The 17093-nt window shown below is 53.2% G+C and overlaps 8 protein-coding genes across 8 annotated transcripts; 6 read left to right on the top strand and 2 right to left on the bottom strand.

The window, feature by feature from the left end:
* Positions 1 to 1609: 1609 nt before the first annotated feature.
* On the top strand, positions 1610 to 2552 carry PG994_001350 (uncharacterized protein; the record flags this gene model as incomplete). The annotated part of the gene is made up of 2 exons (XM_066852759.1): positions 1610 to 1970; positions 2026 to 2552. The coding sequence occupies 2 exons, from the start codon at positions 1610 to 1612 to the stop codon at positions 2550 to 2552; spliced, it is 888 nt and encodes a 295-aa protein (XP_066720900.1).
* Positions 2553 to 2954: 402 nt separating this feature from the next.
* Positions 2955 to 4073, bottom strand: PG994_001349 (40S ribosomal protein uS7). The gene is made up of 3 exons (XM_066852758.1): positions 3882 to 4073; positions 3528 to 3711; positions 2955 to 3458 (listed from the first exon to the last, which is right to left on the bottom strand). Exons 1-3 carry the CDS (start codon positions 4019 to 4021, stop codon positions 3141 to 3143), a joined length of 642 nt encoding a protein of 213 aa, XP_066720899.1. The 5' UTR covers positions 4022 to 4073; the 3' UTR covers positions 2955 to 3140.
* Positions 4074 to 4376: 303 nt separating this feature from the next.
* On the top strand, positions 4377 to 4993 carry PG994_001348 (40S ribosomal protein eS25; the record flags this gene model as incomplete). The annotated part of the gene is made up of 3 exons (XM_066852757.1): positions 4377 to 4511; positions 4693 to 4902; positions 4968 to 4993. Exons 1-3 carry the CDS (start codon positions 4454 to 4456, stop codon positions 4991 to 4993), a joined length of 294 nt encoding a protein of 97 aa, XP_066720898.1. The 5' UTR covers positions 4377 to 4453.
* Positions 4994 to 7988: 2995 nt separating this feature from the next.
* On the top strand, positions 7989 to 9493 carry PG994_001347 (mitochondrial carrier domain-containing protein; the record flags this gene model as incomplete). The annotated part of the gene is made up of 6 exons (XM_066852756.1): positions 7989 to 8075; positions 8373 to 8457; positions 8497 to 8573; positions 8696 to 8812; positions 8838 to 9323; positions 9359 to 9493. The coding sequence occupies exons 1-6, from the start codon at positions 8037 to 8039 to the stop codon at positions 9491 to 9493; spliced, it is 939 nt and encodes a 312-aa protein (XP_066720897.1). The 5' UTR covers positions 7989 to 8036.
* Positions 9494 to 10228: 735 nt separating this feature from the next.
* Positions 10229 to 10743, top strand: PG994_001346 (CENP-S complex- centromere protein X; the record flags this gene model as incomplete). Its single annotated transcript, XM_066852755.1, has 2 exons — positions 10229 to 10336; positions 10372 to 10743. 2 exons carry the CDS (start codon positions 10229 to 10231, stop codon positions 10741 to 10743), a joined length of 480 nt encoding a protein of 159 aa, XP_066720896.1.
* Positions 10744 to 12385: 1642 nt separating this feature from the next.
* PG994_001345 (uncharacterized protein) lies at positions 12386 to 12872 on the top strand (the record flags this gene model as incomplete). The annotated part of the gene is made up of 2 exons (XM_066852754.1): positions 12386 to 12440; positions 12493 to 12872. 2 exons carry the CDS (start codon positions 12386 to 12388, stop codon positions 12870 to 12872), a joined length of 435 nt encoding a protein of 144 aa, XP_066720895.1.
* Positions 12873 to 13394: 522 nt separating this feature from the next.
* PG994_001344 (extracellular serine-rich protein) lies at positions 13395 to 14212 on the top strand (the record flags this gene model as incomplete). The annotated part of the gene is made up of 2 exons (XM_066852753.1): positions 13395 to 13807; positions 13885 to 14212. The coding sequence occupies 2 exons, from the start codon at positions 13395 to 13397 to the stop codon at positions 14210 to 14212; spliced, it is 741 nt and encodes a 246-aa protein (XP_066720894.1).
* Positions 14213 to 15820: 1608 nt separating this feature from the next.
* Positions 15821 to 16758, bottom strand: PG994_001343 (heme steroid binding domain-containing protein; the record flags this gene model as incomplete). The annotated part of the gene is made up of 2 exons (XM_066852752.1): positions 15821 to 16321; positions 16411 to 16758. The coding sequence occupies 2 exons, from the start codon at positions 16756 to 16758 to the stop codon at positions 15821 to 15823; spliced, it is 849 nt and encodes a 282-aa protein (XP_066720893.1).
* Positions 16759 to 17093: the final 335 nt, after the last annotated feature.

Raw genomic sequence — 17093 nt, 5'->3', positions numbered from 1 at the left:
CCGCGGCGGATGTAAAATTGAATCAGCCGTCACGGCCCCCCTCGAAAGCCCGGCGGGTTTGGGAAGGAGGAAGAAGTTGAGAAGAGGTACCCGAAGCCGGGTCGTTGTAGAAGAACGAACGCTCCCAGGGGGTTGGCAGAGTTTCCGGACTCCGTCATGGCGAGGAGAAAAGAGCGGGAGAGGAACTTCACTGTGGATTGTACTAGAGGCCGTGGGCTACAGAGGTAGAGCAGATAGTTTCTTAGCAGCAGTAAAAAGGGGAATCATGGTTTTGGACATCCCCTGAATGGCGAATTTCAAATCGTCGCTCAAATGAGTATCTACCTGCGTCCAGGCTCTTTCCAACCATGACATCTACAATAACATTAATAGGAACGAAAGTTCACCATGCCGTTTCAGAGGCTGTGCATATGCAACTGTATGCTCATTGTTTGCCAAACGCCCCCTTTACGCTTACTTCAGGTATAAGGCTTCGCTTCAGACTAGAACTCGTCGCCCCAATCTGCTTCGAGATATGGATCCTCGTCGATGTTCAGGTAATCTCCTAACCTCATGATAGCATCCTTTGAGTGGATGTAGATTTTTGCGAATCAGCGAAACCTGGCGACCTTTCTCCTACTTGTCAGCTTGATTGATACGCAAAGCGTTAAGCACATAAACATTGGGCACGCTCTGGAACCTTCAGGCGCGGGAGAGCAGCGAACAAGTTCCTAGTAATATGGATCGGATGGCCATGCGGAAGCAGTCGCCCATCAAACAGGCAGCTGTCTTTGGAGCGTTGCCTAGCAGTGCCCTATTGCATACATGTTGGTTTAATAGAGATCATCGGCCGTGGCAATCTACGTTGCATCATACAGACATCACATCTTGCCCTAATCTGTCATGTAACCACTCGACGTTCTTTGATATTCAATCCCCTCCGCAGATTTCGTGGGTCTCCCGGTGGGGAAACCCTCCGGATTATGATAGTTAGCACACCGATGACCGGGTCTAACGGGTCTCCGTGTGACCGTCCTATCCCGGCATTTCTGTCATCTGTTCCTGTCTGTACATTCACCTCCAGCCGCTTTGCAATTTTGCCAACGTCAGGTTATTGAAGCAAGACCTTGACCGGCAGCTGCTGTTGACCCTGGGTTCCACACCCGTGCTTTTTGCCAACCAATAACAAAAAGAAGAAAACGGGAAAGCACACCTAAAGCCATCACTATTTCCTTTAGTTCCCAAATGGTGCAAGGACCCGCCTCAACAATCCATGCACCGGAACGTTGATGCTTGTTTCATACACCACCCAAACACATCTCCTTGAACAGCAAATACGAGAGGACAGAATCCGTTGTTTGCCTGAGAAGGAATATTCTCATCGATCAGTCAGTCTACAGACTCGCTGGCAAAGCACGTCTTTTCCTGAGTTGCACACAGCATCCTTCAGGACCGAGGCCCGTTCCCAGCTTACACCACACCACTTTCACTTTCCCACATGCAACGGAGTCATACCGGGATTGGACCACAGCCCTTTTTCTCCAACCTACTTTGATGAGGTGACTACCGCGACCAGCAACAACTCAACTCATTCATCCATCCATCCACAAGAACAACAACCGCTGCAACAATGGGCACCCCGTTCATCTCGCTCCTCGAGCCTAGCAAGCTCGAGGACTACGACCGGACCAAGCCGCACGACCAGCAGCCAGGCCCCGTGGCCAAAGCCTTCCTGGACGCCATGGCGGTGCGCGAGGCCGTCTTCGTCGACGAGCAGCGCATGCCGCTCGAGTACGAGTACGACGAGGACGACCCGCGCTCGTGCCACTGGGTCGTCTACGCCTCGGTCAGCCACGTCGTCGAGCTCGAGCAGGTCGACCCGGCCACCAACATCATCGTCCGGCCCCGCCGCTCCGAGACGCGCACCGTGCCCATCGGCACCATGCGCATCGTGCCCTTCCCCACCCGCCCCACCCCCAGCCCGACGGCTGGTACGAGGACTACAAGCTCGTGGACCGCCCCGGCAACAACGGCAGCAGCAGCAAGGACCACGTGACCCTGCACGGCAACGGGACCACCTCCACCACCCCTTCGGCATCGACATCAGCATCAGCAGCACCAGAAGCCGGAGACCTAGGCCTAGGCGTCGGCGCCACCACCCTAGCCGCTGCCGCGACCCCGCCCCCTACGCGCAAGACCGCGCGACCACGTTCCACGACGGCCAGGAGCCGTACCTGAAGGTCGGCCGCCTGGCGGTGCTGCCGGCGTACCGGGGCCGGCACATCTCGGGCCAGCTGTGGACGGCGGCGCGGCGCTGGCTCGAGACGCACCCGCGCTACTTCGACCCCAGCGTGACGGAGCGCGGCATGGACGCCCTCGGCGCCGAGCAGGCCAGCGAGATCCCGCGCTGGGGCGGTCTCGTCTGCGCCCACGCCCAGGCGGCCGCCGTCAAGACGTACGGGCGCTGGGGCTTCCGCGTCGACGAGGTCATGGGCCACTGGTACGAGGAGGGCGTCCCCCACGTCGGCATGTTCCTCCGCCTCGATACGAAGAATGTCCCGCCCCAGGTTTGATGGGTAGATGGTTGGGAAATCAAGACAGAACCAGCAGGACAAACAGGGTGGTCAGATATGACATGACGAAACGAAACTTATGAAAAAAAGGGCGAGGGGGAGGGGACATGTTAAGCATCGATGGATCGAGAAGAGGGCATTGCTTGCGACAAAGAAGGGTTCTAGATGATCGTAGCGGCTGGAGATCTGGCTACGACTGCTTGCACAGAGTTCATAGAGACGAATGATACCACTCTCAAGACACCGATGCATTGTCATTCATAAGCATTTCTTTTGTTTTTACTAGCAGGTCGTGAAGAGGGATCTCTTGAAGCCCATACTACTCTTGACATCGTAGATCCAGTTCACTGTCATGATATCGCACAAATAGCCGTAAGACGCCTCATAAGATGTTCAGACCATTTTGCTCTCCTACGAGCAAAACTTTTCATTCGTTTAAGAGCCCTATCTGACATGCATTGCCATGATACCACATGCCGCCCTGAGCCAGAATACACAAATGCAAAGGTGAAAAATGCCCAGATTGATCGATTCCACGCCGAGAACCCCTTTTCCCCTTTCCATTGCAAAACGGAAATAGAAGAGCATCTATCGGTTGCTCTTGGCGACACGCTCCAACTCGTCCTTCTTCTTGATGGCGTAAGAGTTGCTGCTACCCTTGGCAGCGTTGATCAGCTCCTCAGCCAAGCACTCAGCGATGGACTTGATGTTGCGGAAAGAAGCCTCACGGGCACCGGTGGTGAGCAGGGCAATGGCCTGGTTGACACGGCGGAGAGGGGAGACATCGACGGCTTGACGGCGGACGGTACCGGCGGAACCGATTCTGGTGCTGTCCTCACGGGGACCGCAGTTGACAATGGCGTCAACGGCGATCTGGATGGGGTTCTGGTCGGTCATCAGGTGGATCTGTGTACTTGATTAGTTTCCTGTCTTCTGTCTCGGCCGTGTTTGCGCGCGTGGCATGTGAGTGCTTACGATCTCGAAAGCGTGGGCGACAATGCGGACGGCCATCAGCTTCTTGCCGTTGTTGCGGCCGTGCATCATCAGAGAGTTGGTCAGACGCTCAATGATGGGGCAATTGGCCTTGCGGAAACGCTTGGCGGCGAAACGGCCAGCGGAGTGAGGCACGTAGACGGGCGAGCGAATCTGGATGTAATCGCTACATATCGAGAAAAATCCATAATTAGCACTTTCCCCTTCATGTACTTTGATGATGCGATTCTGGGCCCCAAGCTGCAAGGCATGTAGACAATTGATTTTCCCCCAAAAGCTCAAGAATCCATACCACTCGCAGCTCCGAGGCTCCAAGAATTTTTGGGGGTGTCCTACGTCAAAGAGATGTCGCGAATCTCGACATCCTCGTAGGACCAGCGGTTGAACAGCTTGACGCTGCCAATCTCGGAGACGACATCCTTGGGAAGGACCTGGTAGTTGGAGGACTCAACCTCGATCTCGCCGTTGTCAGACATGTTGGGCGTAAAATTGACCGACGCTTGGGGGGTGGTTAGTTGTCGATGAGGAAGGGCGCTGGGCGAAGTTGGCTGGTCGGTGGTATTAATTTTTTGCAGTCTGGCAAACCGAGTGAAGTCCAATAAACTCACACAACCCTTTGCTTCTGGAGGGTCGGTGCTTGCTGGTCGGGGTTTAGCCGATGGAGAAAATTCACACACACAAAAATTCCGAAATTCGTGGGAAAGCGCAGCTGCCCCACTTCTACCGGCCGCTGCAGCTGCTGCCATTGGCTCAATCTCTAGGGCAAAGCGATTGCCTGCAGCTGACTGGATGAGCCCCTCCGCCCTCGAACAATTCCTGAGAATTGAATAGTGCATTCATCTCTTTAATCGACTGTTCCTCTTGACGAAGATCCCGACAACCAACACCAAATCAACAAATCCGACAACATGGCTCCCGCTAACACTGGTGCCAAGAAGCAGAAGAAGAAGTGGTCGAAGGGCAAGGGTGAGTGCTGATGCATTTGTGACGCTGCCGATGCGAGCGACGTGCGATGGCTCTATTCTGGCTGCACTGCTGCGCGCCTCTGCGTGCGAACAGCGCAACCAGAATACCATCATCAGCATGTTCGATTCGCCGAGGAACACTCTTCGAAAGGACTTCGACTGACATTCCTCCTCCCCTACAGTCAAGGACAAGGCCCAGCACGCCGTCCTTCTCGACAAGAACACTTCCGACAAGCTCTACAAGGATGTCCAGTCTTATCGTCTTGTGACCGTCGCCACCCTGGTCGATCGTCTTAAGGTCAACGGTTCGCTGGCACGCAAGTGCCTGAAGGACCTTGAGGAGAAGGGCCAGATCAAGTCCGTTGTCACTCACAGCAAGATGAAGATCTACAGTATGTTTTCCCGTACCGAGAAATCCAATTGAAAAGGGGCCGTTTTTGCTAACTACTCGACACAGCCCGCGCTGTTGGCGCCACGGACTAAATCATCAATCTCACTCACGATGCTATAACGATTGTGAAGTCGATTCAGACGACGTATTTGACGGGTCAGATGGATCGCACAGGAAAAAAACGGATTTGATGGTTTTCGGTTCGGCATTTGATCTCCGGCGTAGCATAGGGAACTGGTATATGGTTCAGTGTCTTTGCTGCAGTTGCATTCAGTTGAGGCAGAATAAAAGAGAAAGTTCGCCCTTCTGACCCCATATTCTCGATCGTTTGTGCTGTCGTGTGTCGATGACGTGTTGAACAAGATGCCCCCTCGGGATCTAGCTATCGCCTGAGACCCTCATCTTAGCCTTGCCTCGTAATCGTACATTCATCGTAACAGCCGTGTTTACCGCCTGGTGCGGCTAGGATATCGAATGCCAGAGTATATACTTCTGAGCCGCTAAAAAAGGTTGTGTGCCAACTCTAGCATGGGTCGCAAGCATTCTGCGAGGCTATGCCCGGTATGCCGCTCGGCATCTATCCGAAACATACAATACAAAAATAAGGAGTACTGGAGTACTGTACACGTTTGAGGGACCACACTTGGAGCTTAGTAAGATCAATGGTAAATCATGACTGGCGCAATATTGCGACTTTAGCAGAGGGCAAGACGACAGCATCTTTCCGGAATACTGGCTACCAACTTGATGTGCCAAATCTGATCACAAATCAGGATTCAGCATACAGTAAGTGTCAGCCAGAGTCGATAGTTTTAACTTGAATAATACTTTTGCCCATAGCAAGCCACCTGTATGGACTGGGATATTCGACAACCGTTTCCTCTAGACACAGCTCGACCTAGGAGGCAAGTCTGTAAAGTCCATTTGTGACCAGTAGGCTTGATGATCTCAGGCCGTACACCAGTTATCGTTGCGTAATGTGGTGACTACGACCACTTGTACGCCTTATAAGTTATCTATGCTCAATGTTATTGCCTGCTGGCCGATATGACTTTAGTGCCTCCCTGATGTTGCTCTTACTCCGCAAGCAACCAACTGACCAGACTCTGAGTATGGGTTATTAAGACCCGGAGTGCCTGGTATCTGATTCTTCTTCCGAGGTAAAAATGCCAAGCTTTGAAGATGGGTGATGGAAAAGAGGCTGGCGGCCAGCTTCAGCCACAGCGATTAGCTTTACAAGTCACAAGAACCATGGCGGGCAAGGTCAGACAATTCGGTCTCAGGCCAGCTTTGCGACTCAACAAAAGCTCTTCTCTCGAAGGCCCAAGCAAGCTCAGAGTAACATCACCATTTCAGCGAATTGCCAAAGCTGAGTTGACATTGAAGCTTATCGTGAGGTGGGAATCTGACTGGGGTAAGAAACCCGGGCTGACAGGCTAGAGGCTAGAGGGCCGCAAGCCGCGAGACGGCCCTAGCATGAAGATCCGTTTGAGGTCCGACAAAGCGGCTCAAAATGTACTCCGTAGAACGAACTGCATTACACATGCAGCATATGAGCATGTGTCTTCCTTGCCTGCTTGTTGGCAAGTGGAACAGCAGCCAAATAAGCCTCCACGCGGACAGGGAGCAGAGAACTTCTTTGATGTTACAAAAGCCAAGATATATGAGCTTTGACCAGCGGAGGAAGGAGCCCCAAGCTCCAGGTTGGGCAGGGAACAGGAGAAAAAACCCATTTGCGGCTCCGATGCAAGTATAGGGATTGGACTGGATGTAAGTATCCAAAATGTCGGTCAGAAATCCGTGTCTGGACAAGACTAGACTGTAGCACGGCATCGGCTATGTGAGTAATGAGGGAAGACCTCGACTCAATCATCTCAATCAATTACTGTGTCAAGATATCTCTGGATGGACGCAAACTTGTCCGTCTATCTGTGGTTGTTTCGCGAACTGGTAACCGAAAAGCCCCCATATTCCTTACCTGGCATGTACATGGTAGCGGGCCTTGGGTATAGCCGGTACATACATCTTACAGAGAGAGCAAAGAAGAACATTCAAGAGCGAAAGAGAAAAAATCTCGATTCGGGTAACAGAGAGATGTACCCCTGAAGCTTAGAGTGAAAGAAGATCCGCAAGTGCATTCGTGGCCCATGCCGGAAGTTAACTGATGCAAGGCTTGCCGCTCACTAACATAGGAAAGGAAGAATAATAAGGAGAGAGAAAAAAGGCTCAATTCATTCAATACCCGTATCTCCCCGACATCCATATGGAAAAGTGTGTCGCGTGAACAAGAAAAGGACGACCTCGAGGCTCTATAAGTCAGCCGGAACAATTCTTGATCAACCTTATCTATCACAAGTAAAATTTTCGTCACACACCTCCTTCCCCATACAGTACAGGCACATCTTACCGTAGATAGATGGAGATGTGGATCTGTGAATTCACTGGAGATCCCACTTTTCATCATTTAGCTGGCTCTCGGAGGGAGGGTTGTGCTGTAATCTTGCATGCGGTAGGTACTGCCAGGCGCTGCTCCAGTGCAACGCGGGTAACAGGATGGAGGGAAAATAGAGCAAAGAACAGCATCATTCCGACATTCTCCGCGCCGGCCAGCCATACATACACCCCTTGCCCATTGGAGGGCCCCTCCCTTGGCGCCTGGCCCAGTCAAGACCGGTCTTGCCCAATCTGATTATCTGACACTGGAGTAGAGGCGCCTGCCTCAGGCCCCCAGCCCGGCACCAGCCAAGCCAGTCTCGGCGGTGTTCTCTCCCCTCTACCCCCCTACATCCCGCAAGCTGAGAGCTTTGGTGCTGGGCCTTGGGTGCAGACTGGCCCGAGACTGGTGCGCAGAAGTGCAGAAAACTGGCTGTAGACACTGAAATTTGCGGTTAACCCGAGCTAGGTAGGTAGCTTGGGGCAGGTCCCACAGTAATTTTTCGAACGTGGCCATTTATTAGCTCTCACGCAAAGGGCCGCTTGAAACTTTTTCTCTCTCCCTGTCCCATACCTCCAGACAACGGGCAGTAGAAATATCCGCTGAACCACCACAGCCTCTACGCTTTCCTTCTCTTCCATCCATCATTCAACCATCTCCCCTCAGTCTTTTCTAGTCATCCAGAAAGACCTTCACTCACAATGTCTCCTCCTGAGAAGCAAAGCGTGCTCGGCATGCCGGTAAGTCTGACATCCTGCACTTGACCCAAAATTCCCTCGCCCTGCCCCCAACAGCTCCGGCAGCCCGTATCAGGCAGCAACGTGTCAAAAGCATCATCGCGAACTACTTCCACTGCTTCAATTGGTCTCAATGGACACATTTGCAAGCTTTTCGCAGCTTCGCATCATGTTTTGATGCTTATCGTCGCCTCTACGTGCCGCAGCCGCTGCCCGGCAAATTTTTCCCGCTACAAACTCAATTGAGGTACTTTTTGCTAACATGATTTTTTGAATAGCCTTTCGTGGCCGACTTCTGAGTATGTCCACCTCGTGAACCTATCTACTCGAACTCGATGCTATGACGAACATTCCACCGTCGTCTTCGCTCGATTCGCCCCGATTCGTCGGCTTTATCCTTACATGTGATACTGACAACCATTAGTGGGTGGTGTCTCCGCCGCCGTCTCGAAGACCGCCGCTGCTCCCATTGAGCGTGTCAAGCTCCTGATCCAGAACCAGGTAAGCATTTCCACTAGCCCCAGCTGCTGTTCATCGAGGCTTGTTGGCTCCCATGCCTCGAGCCCTCGATGGACGGGAGTTGATGATTCGACACCGTTTTGATACTAATGCATGACATTCAGGATGAGATGTTGAAGGTTGGCCGTCTGGACCGCAAGTACGATGGTATCGGCGAGTGCTTCAAGCGTACCATCGCCGACGAGGGTGTCATGTCCCTCTGGCGTGGTAACACTGCCAACGTCATCCGTTACTTCCCCCACCCAGGCCCTGAACTTCGCCTTCCGTGACAAGTTCAAGAAGATGTTCGGCTACAAGAAGGAGGTTGATGGTTACGGCAAGTGGATGGCCGGTAACCTGGCCTCCGGTGGTGCTGCTGGTGCCACTTCCCTGCTCTTCGTCTACTCGCTGGACTACGCCCGTACGCGTCTGGCCAACGATGCCAAGAACGCCAAGAAGGGTGGTGAGCGCCAGTTCAACGGTCTTGTCGATGTCTACCGCAAGACCCTGGCCTCCGACGGTATTGCCGGTCTCTACCGTGGCTTCGCCCCCTCCGTTCTGGGAATTGTGGTCTACCGTGGTCTGTACTTCGGTATGTACGACTCCATCAAGCCCGTCGTCCTCGTCGGCTCGCTCCAGAACAACTTCCTCGCCTCTTTCGCTCTCGGTTGGTGCGTCACCACTGGTGCCGGTATCGCCTCTTACCCCCTGGACACCATCCGTCGCCGCATGATGATGACCTCGGGTGAGGCCGTCAGTACAACGGTACCATGGATGCTGCCCGCCAGATTGTCGCCAAGGAGGGTGTCAAGTCTCTTTTCAAGGGTGCCGGTGCCAACATCCTCCGTGGTGTTGCCGGTGCTGGTGTGCTGTCCATCTACGATCAGCTCCAGGTCATCCTCTTCGGCAAGGCCTTCAAATAAGCTCATCGCTTAGATTCGGGGATGACGAAGAAGGGGGGGTGGTGGTGTAATACGTCACGCGACTCGAGGACGAGTCAACAAGAAGCCGGTAAATGATCACGGATGATGGTCGTTGCGGCGGAGAGTTGTTTACAGGCATCACATTGCTGTGGCGTTCTGGACAGCCGTCTTTCCGGTCTGGGTTGACGGCAGGGCATGGGGTTCATGTCGTGCAAGTCGTTTCCCAGCCACTGTAATTTAGAGCACCTAGGCAATTCCTTTGACTGTATTTGTTTCTGCACGCAACCTCCCCGCTGGTTTTGACTTGTATTGTGGTCTGGTGTTTGTCTGGTTGCGAAAAAGGTATAGACTTTTCTGAATCCACATGATTTACCCTATTATCTTAATGATCCGTCTTGAAACCTCGTAAATTGTCTAGACCAGTACACTATCTACGTGTCGTATCCTCCATATGCGTGCTTATTTCAACATTATCGAGATGTTTTGCGATGCCAGTTGGGTAGCATTTGTGACGATGATGTCCTTCCTGTTCAAATTATCTCAATTGAGAAAACTGCAATGCGGGTGGAAGGTTGACAGGTGCCAGGCACTTGACTAGCAACAAAACGCGGTCTTACCTCCAATACCGTCCCGTTCTCCAGCATCTACGAAACACTGTACTCTATCAAACAACCACACTGGCGAACTTTAGCAGAACAGACGTCCCAATCGCGATTGCCATTGCCAGTGGAAGCAATGCCGCCGACTAATCCATACAAAGCGCCACGGCCTCGTGGTCGCCCTGCTGGATCCACCGCGGGCAGCAGTAGCGCCTCCAAAAGCACAAAGGCGCCTGCTGCGAAAGTAAAGGCACCCTCGCCAAGAGACCAGCCCAACAGCGCGCTGCCGCACAGAATAATGAGAGCGACACGGACCCGTTCGCAGACTCGCAGCAGGACCCGTCGCGAGACGACGTGATGGAAGTCGAGGACGACGAAGAGGACGACGACGATGAAGAGCCGGCCAAGACGATACCGCCAGAGCTGCTCACGCGGATCCTGCACACGTGCTTCGAGAAGGAGGGCACGCGCATCTCCAAGGACGCCAACAAGGCGGTCGCTCAGTACATGGACATATTCGTGCGGGAGTCGATTGCGCGGGTTGCGTTGGAGAAGGAGGCTGGATTCCTCGAGGTGCGTTGTGTTGATGGCTCGCTCCCCTTTCTAGCCCATTTCTTCACTACTCCGATAGAGCTGACGTTTACCAACTAGGTCGAGGATTTGGAGAAGGTCGCTCCCAGTTACTGCTTGATCTGTAGATAGGGTGCGTCCGTACCTGACTGATTTCAGACGTCACCACTAATCACCGATGTCTATGGTGTTTGCGGTTGCGTTGGATCGGTCCAGTCATCTTAACGAGTATCACAGCAGCACAAGAAGAAGGTCTCGTGTGTGTCCTGCGGATATGTGGGCACAAGAGCCTCGAAATATGCACAACGTCTTGACGAGCGATCATAGTTTCCTCCGTCCAGTATCGGCTGATGAACATCAGAGAGTAAGCAGACTGCCCGGGCTTTGATATATCGGATCTACGAAACTTGGCGTGCAGATCAAGCTGGAGGTGTCTGCACTGACGACCAATGGCGACGTGGTCGTCGGGAGCGAGGCCCCCACAATCTTGCAGGTGGATAACGTTATTGTACTGTATGTGCAAGCATGTATGTATGATGCGTCAAGCAGAACTGTCAAGTTCGCCGGTGCCCGAGGACGACGACGGCAATGCCTCTAGCAGTGGCAAAAAGCCCACTACGATATCAGGTGCATACAATTTAGAACGAAGCAAGAAGTCTCCATAATTGCTACTGCGCAGGCAACTATTCATTCTTCTTGTTCGCATTCTTTTCCTCTGCATGGCTGTGTAGCAAGCAGCCGAGTAGAACCTCCAACGTACCTCAAGGCATTCATAGTCTTGTGTCTCCCACAATTATATCCCCGGTTAGCATGCCATACCTCTCTGGTTTTTGAAATTTCACCTTTCTTCCCCGTATTACGATACCCAACGCTCAGGATTGGCTACAGCTACAACACATATCAGACTGATGACTTATCTTGTGTGTGCATACGTCATGGGTACCAGTCAGTAGGTATACAGTAAAGCTGTCAACGCAATCGGACTGTGGCTGTGGGCTTGTTTGTTTATTAGAGTTTATTCTTCAACTCAAGCGTATAAAGGTGACAGTCCGAGGGGGGAGACTGAACAGCGGCCAAGATCCGTCCCATGTATCTTGGTTGCCAAGAATAGATGCCATCCGACTGCGATACCAAGTTTAATGAGAAGCCCTGCGGCAAATCAGTGTCCCGTCTTGGCTCCCTCGTTCCTCGTTCCCTCGTAGCCAGTCCCAGCAGGCGCTGGAGGGTCTAAAACAAACAACAAATCCGCAAACGGATACAGTTGCCGATTGCTGTACCCCGCGAGCGTCGTCTTGCAACGTTGGCTGGTCGGGAAGAGGAAGAGAAAAAAAAAATTTGAGGCTCTTGTCAGGCCGGCTGGCTGGCTGAAAAGGGCAAGGCTTTACTGAATTGGCGGCACTGATTGGGCGAGGAGGTGGGATGAAACCAGTGAGGTTTGGGACATGTAACACTCCTGGGCCCTTCTGAAGCAACATCCGAGCGGCCCCTGTCTTTTGGCCCTTGAGCCCTGTCGCTTAACGAGGCGCAACGCTTAGTGCAGTTAACCTTAATCCGGCTGCGTCTGCGTCCGACCAGCAAGCAAGCAAGCCTCCCCGTCACGCCCTCTGCCGTTGGCCGTCTGTGCCTTAACTCTGCCAGTCATTCAATCTCCCCATCGGACTCTCCACATTCGTGGAAACATTGTCTTGACACGATGCGACTCGATATGTCAGTCGGGGTCGCAATGGAAACAGCCACGCGGCCCAGATTTGCATATCGCTTGCCTCCCTGGAACAATTGTACCTTGATTTGACAGACGCGGCCTGACAGGGCTTCTGCTTCTGAAGACAGCTCAGTCTGAAGACGCGAATGCTGCTGCTGCTGCTACTGCGACTACTGCAGGCCTGAGTACTGTCCTCGCGATCCAGTACGATCTCATTACGTCGCCGTCATTCAGGCTATATAACCAAAATCGGATGAGACAGTGGCAATTACTCAAGAAGGGTGTGCAATACGTCAGCTCTCTGTTGGCTTCGGCTTCTACGGCAATAGCAAGGCGCAGAAGACAACAGCCTGCACGGTACGGCGTAATCTTCTTCGATCTAATATTTGATATGCGTGTATCCTGGGGCTTGGCAGGATTTATCAAGCGACAGCCGCTATACTGGCATCCGGGAGGCTATGTAGCTGTCAAGCCTCAGAAGCGAGCTCCGGCACCCAACGGTTGCTGACTTGGCATCGATGGAGAAAGCGGGAAGAGGCAGCTTACAGCACATGGACTATCAGCATCCGCATGGCACAACCCCATTCCGGAGGGAGGGGATACGACTAGAGCCGGTCCCTTCCTGAACCGGCAGAGGCCAAGCCTGTGGTCCAAACGTGTTTCACTGGATCTATGGTGTGAATAGTGGTCGCACCCCTGCAGCCCCCAGGTCCCCTTCTGATTTCGGGTGGCCAGGGTCTGGTTCACCATGAGACGGTCAATGGCAATCAGACTCTTTTAAATTCATGCTGAGCGCCCATCTGGGCTCGTCTCTCTTTTTCCCCTTCCCTCTTCAGTCACTCTCAGTTACTCCAGGTCCTATACGACGTTTTCCGTTTCTAGTCCCCTTCTTCTTTTCTTCCCAACCGTAATCTTCTCCCAAAGGCTAGTCCTTCGAAAGCGCTAGACGCTCTTATTACACGACACGCTCTCTCCTATAACTTCTGCCACTTAACCCTCTACCTTTTATATATACCTATTATTAGTCAAGATGCAGTTCACGACTTTTGCTCTCTCCGCCCTGATGGGCCTGGCTACCGCACAGAAGGTGCACGTGGTGTCGGTCGCGTCGACGAATAACTCGCTCATCTTTATGCCCGACAACCTGAAGGCGGCCAAGGGCGACATGGTCCAGTTCCAGTTCCGCGGCGGCAACCACAGCGTGGTCCAGTCCACCTTCGACCAGCCCTGCATGCCCATGTCCATGGCGGCCGCCGCCGGCAACTCCACCGGAGGCAAGGCGGCCCAGGGCATCTTCTCGGGCTTCCAGCCCGTCGCCGCCAGCAAGGCCATGGGCATGCTGCCCACCTATACCATCATGGTCGCCGATGAGAAGCCCATGTGGTTCTACTGCTCCCAGGGCAAGCATTGCCAGGCTGGTATGGTCATGGTCCTGAACGAGAAGTAAGTTGAATCCCGCCCCGTTGTAAGAGCCACCACTAGTACCGGAACATACGAAGCTAACTTTCAACCCTTTTCAGCACTTCTGCCAACGCCACTCGCTCTCTTGCCAACTACAAGGCTCTCGCCAAGAAGGCCACTGCCAACATTTCCCCTCCTACCCCTGCTGGTGGTTCTGCCGGCGGCAACTCTACTGGCGGCTCTGGCTCTGGCAGCGGCTCTGGCTCTGGTTCCGGCAGTGGCAGCGGCAGCGGCACTGGCACTGGCGCTGGTACTGGTTCCGGCACTGGCTCTGGATCCGCACCCGGCTCGCAGACCTCAACCCCTACTACTGCTGGCGCTTCCACTGCTACCATCTCCACTGCGCTCAGCCTGCTCGCCATGGCTGCCGCTTCGTTCATGCTCTGAACGGTTGTCGACGCGAATATTTGAGGCATTCGAGCGAAATAAAAGAGAAAAGAAAAAGAACATACATACCCAACAACTTCAACAACAACAGCAAGCTGTTACACCTGGCGAGGGCTCTAATAACAACATGCAAGCGCCCGGATTTATCTGGGCAATGCTACGCTGATGCCTTAATCGGTACTTATCAACGCCAAGCCGCCCTCGCCGGGTTTCGCCATAGCAGAGAGGCGTTGTTGTTGATGAGTTGAAGATATATATAATGAAAGGAGAAAGCTTCTTGTACACATGGAAACAGGTTTCCTGGGGGATCATCTGGAACGACACCAAGCTTTATTCCGGTTCCAGTGGTGGATGTTTTTTGAGAGAATGAAGAGAGAAAGAGAGAAAGAGGCAATTTGCTGAAGGAAGATGTTGCGTGCTGTTTATTCGTTCTCTTACGCATGCGTTCATCGTCGTCATCATCAAGCTCCTATACCCTAGAGATCTTAAACGTCGGATCTATACCTGTTTTTATAATATACATTCACATACACAAAATCTTGCTCTCTCTATTCCTCGGCTGTGTGGCTTCTGGCTTTGCCTTTTGCTGATGTTTGATTTCGTGAACTAATTTGACATGGGATGGCGGAGGTATAAGTGGCTCTACGTACGCACTCTGGATGATAGTAACTTGGTGTTGGAAAATGCTATTATGCCGTGCCCCTTAGCATCAATGAGAAGATGCCTACAAAAGACAAGGAAGAACTAATGCGCCGCAGTTTGGACCTGCGGCGCTTCGCTGGGAGATGTGCTAGCTACCCTCGACCAGATCGAACTCACACCCCGTCCCTCCCTTGGCCAAGTCTTGGCCTGACCACGCATGTGAGATCGACCAGCCTGCAGTTTTGGGTCATTATCTGGAGGAAAGGTAAATACTTGTGGTGCCTTGAGCACTCCTCGTCATTCTGGTCTGGTATATTATACTCCAACGTGCAATAAAGCGGCTTTTGCCTAAATATAACATCATTCGTATTTTTGCTGAGGCGCTGGTGGATATAATATCTGTTTGGAGGACTACTTGACCAGCTCGTCAATATGGTAGTATATTCATATGTCTTGTGACCTTGTGAAATGGCTAGACTTGGCCATGTTCTTGATGGACACGACTACACCTGTACCAGCTCTTGGATGGGCCGCAATCCCTTTCTGTCATTGTCCTAAGTAGTTAGGGGTAATAGACAGACGCGAGTATCTAGAAGGCCCGGCATTCACATACCCTGCCTTTCTTCATCTACTTCCAAGTGAAAGTCGAAACACAATACTACGAAACGCACTCTTCGGCCTTACAAACATGGCTGTACGTACGAATACCGCTGCCACAAACCATAAGCGATAGAACAAAAGTCACCTCCAACAGTGTCGGCCTGATGTACACTCACATCCCGTCATCTGATTACGCCCGTCGAAAGCCTGATTTTCCACCATCCTTTAGTTATACACTGAAGATGAACAACTGATCCTGAGAAACCTTTCGAACAAACAAGCCTGATACTCGCGCTATATATCTGTTCAAGATCGTTTTTACTTCAAAATTGAGCCCCTTTTTGGTGGTATTCTGTCTCTTTACTCTTATTGCCCAGGCACCTTCCTCTTGGGCCTCTGCTGCTGCGCGGCGTCGCACAGCTTCTTGCGGGGCTCTTTCTCGAGCCAGTCGGGCTCGCGCTTGACGGTGCCGACCTTGTGGTACTTGTCGCTGCGGGCGAAGAAGTTGGCCCAGTGCTCGAGGGCCTCGAAGACCTTGCGCTCGGCCTCCTCGCGCTCGACCCGCTTGATCTCGGCGAGCTGGGCCACGTTTAAGTGCTTGTTGTCGAAGGCCGGGTCGTCGACGGGCAGGAACATCTCCTCGACGCCGCGCAGGTCCGCCGTCCTGTCGTCGGCGAAGCAGCCCGTCACGAAGCCGCGCGACGCGTCCACGCCGGCGAAGATGTTGTACGACCCGCCGGGCCCGTAGGTGCGCCGGTTCGCCGAAACGTCGTAGATGGTGCCGTTGATGGCGAGGTAGATGGGGGACTCGGGGTTGCGGCCGTCGAACTGGGCGAGCTCCTCGAGGGTCAGGTGCAGAGGGGATGCCTATCGTTGCTCGTAGCAGCCGGGTCAGTGACATTCTTGTAGTTTGGAAGCCCCCCTCGTGGCCATAAGGAGAAAGGCAAAAAACGTACAAAATGCGATTTCCACCAATTCATCTGCATGTATTTGGGCGGGTGCTTCATCCCCCAGGTGAAGCTCTCGCCGCTCGAGATCAGGTAGCTCAGTGACGCCGAGGCCAGGAGGAGGAAGGTGATGACGCGCAGGATGTCGAGCCAGGGCGTGTAGCCATCCTGGTCCTCGTCTTCGGTCTGGAGGCGGGCCTTGGGCGTCGGCTTGGGCTTGGGCTTGGGCTCAGGGATCACTTCCTCCTCGGCTTCTTCGGTGGCGGAGGACTCGGCGGGCGTGGGTTCGACGACGGGTTCGCCGGCTGCCTGCGCCGCCTTCTTGCGCTGCCGGACTGAGCCCCGGGTTTCTGGCATGTTGGTTTAGGTGTATGCGCCACGGGGAACAGGTTAGCAATTGGCTGTGTAGATGCGCTCTGCCAGTCGTCTCGAATAGAGTCAATTGTTCGCCGAGAAGGCAAAAGATGGTCGTTTGGCGCAGAGTGAAGTGAGTGGGATGATGACCAGAGAAGGAGCTTCAGATCTGACGACGCCAGGTCGGTATTACGAGCTGTTATTACCTCCTGCTTGAATAGCTCCGGACCTTGAAGCCCCGCTTTCCCGGTGGTCTGTTTCGGGCTCTCGGGGAGTTGCACAGGGGCAGTGGCTACATGGACCTACAGTGCCTACTTGATACGAGTGTAAAAGACACA

Source organism: Apiospora phragmitis (genome assembly GCF_038363925.1).
Source record: "Apiospora phragmitis strain CBS 135458 chromosome Unknown utg000002l:1.0-5516284.0:1.0-5523493.0, whole genome shotgun sequence".
NCBI classification, from domain to species: domain Eukaryota; kingdom Fungi; phylum Ascomycota; class Sordariomycetes; order Amphisphaeriales; family Apiosporaceae; genus Apiospora; species Apiospora phragmitis.
This window is presented reverse-complemented; position numbering and strand designations above follow the sequence as displayed.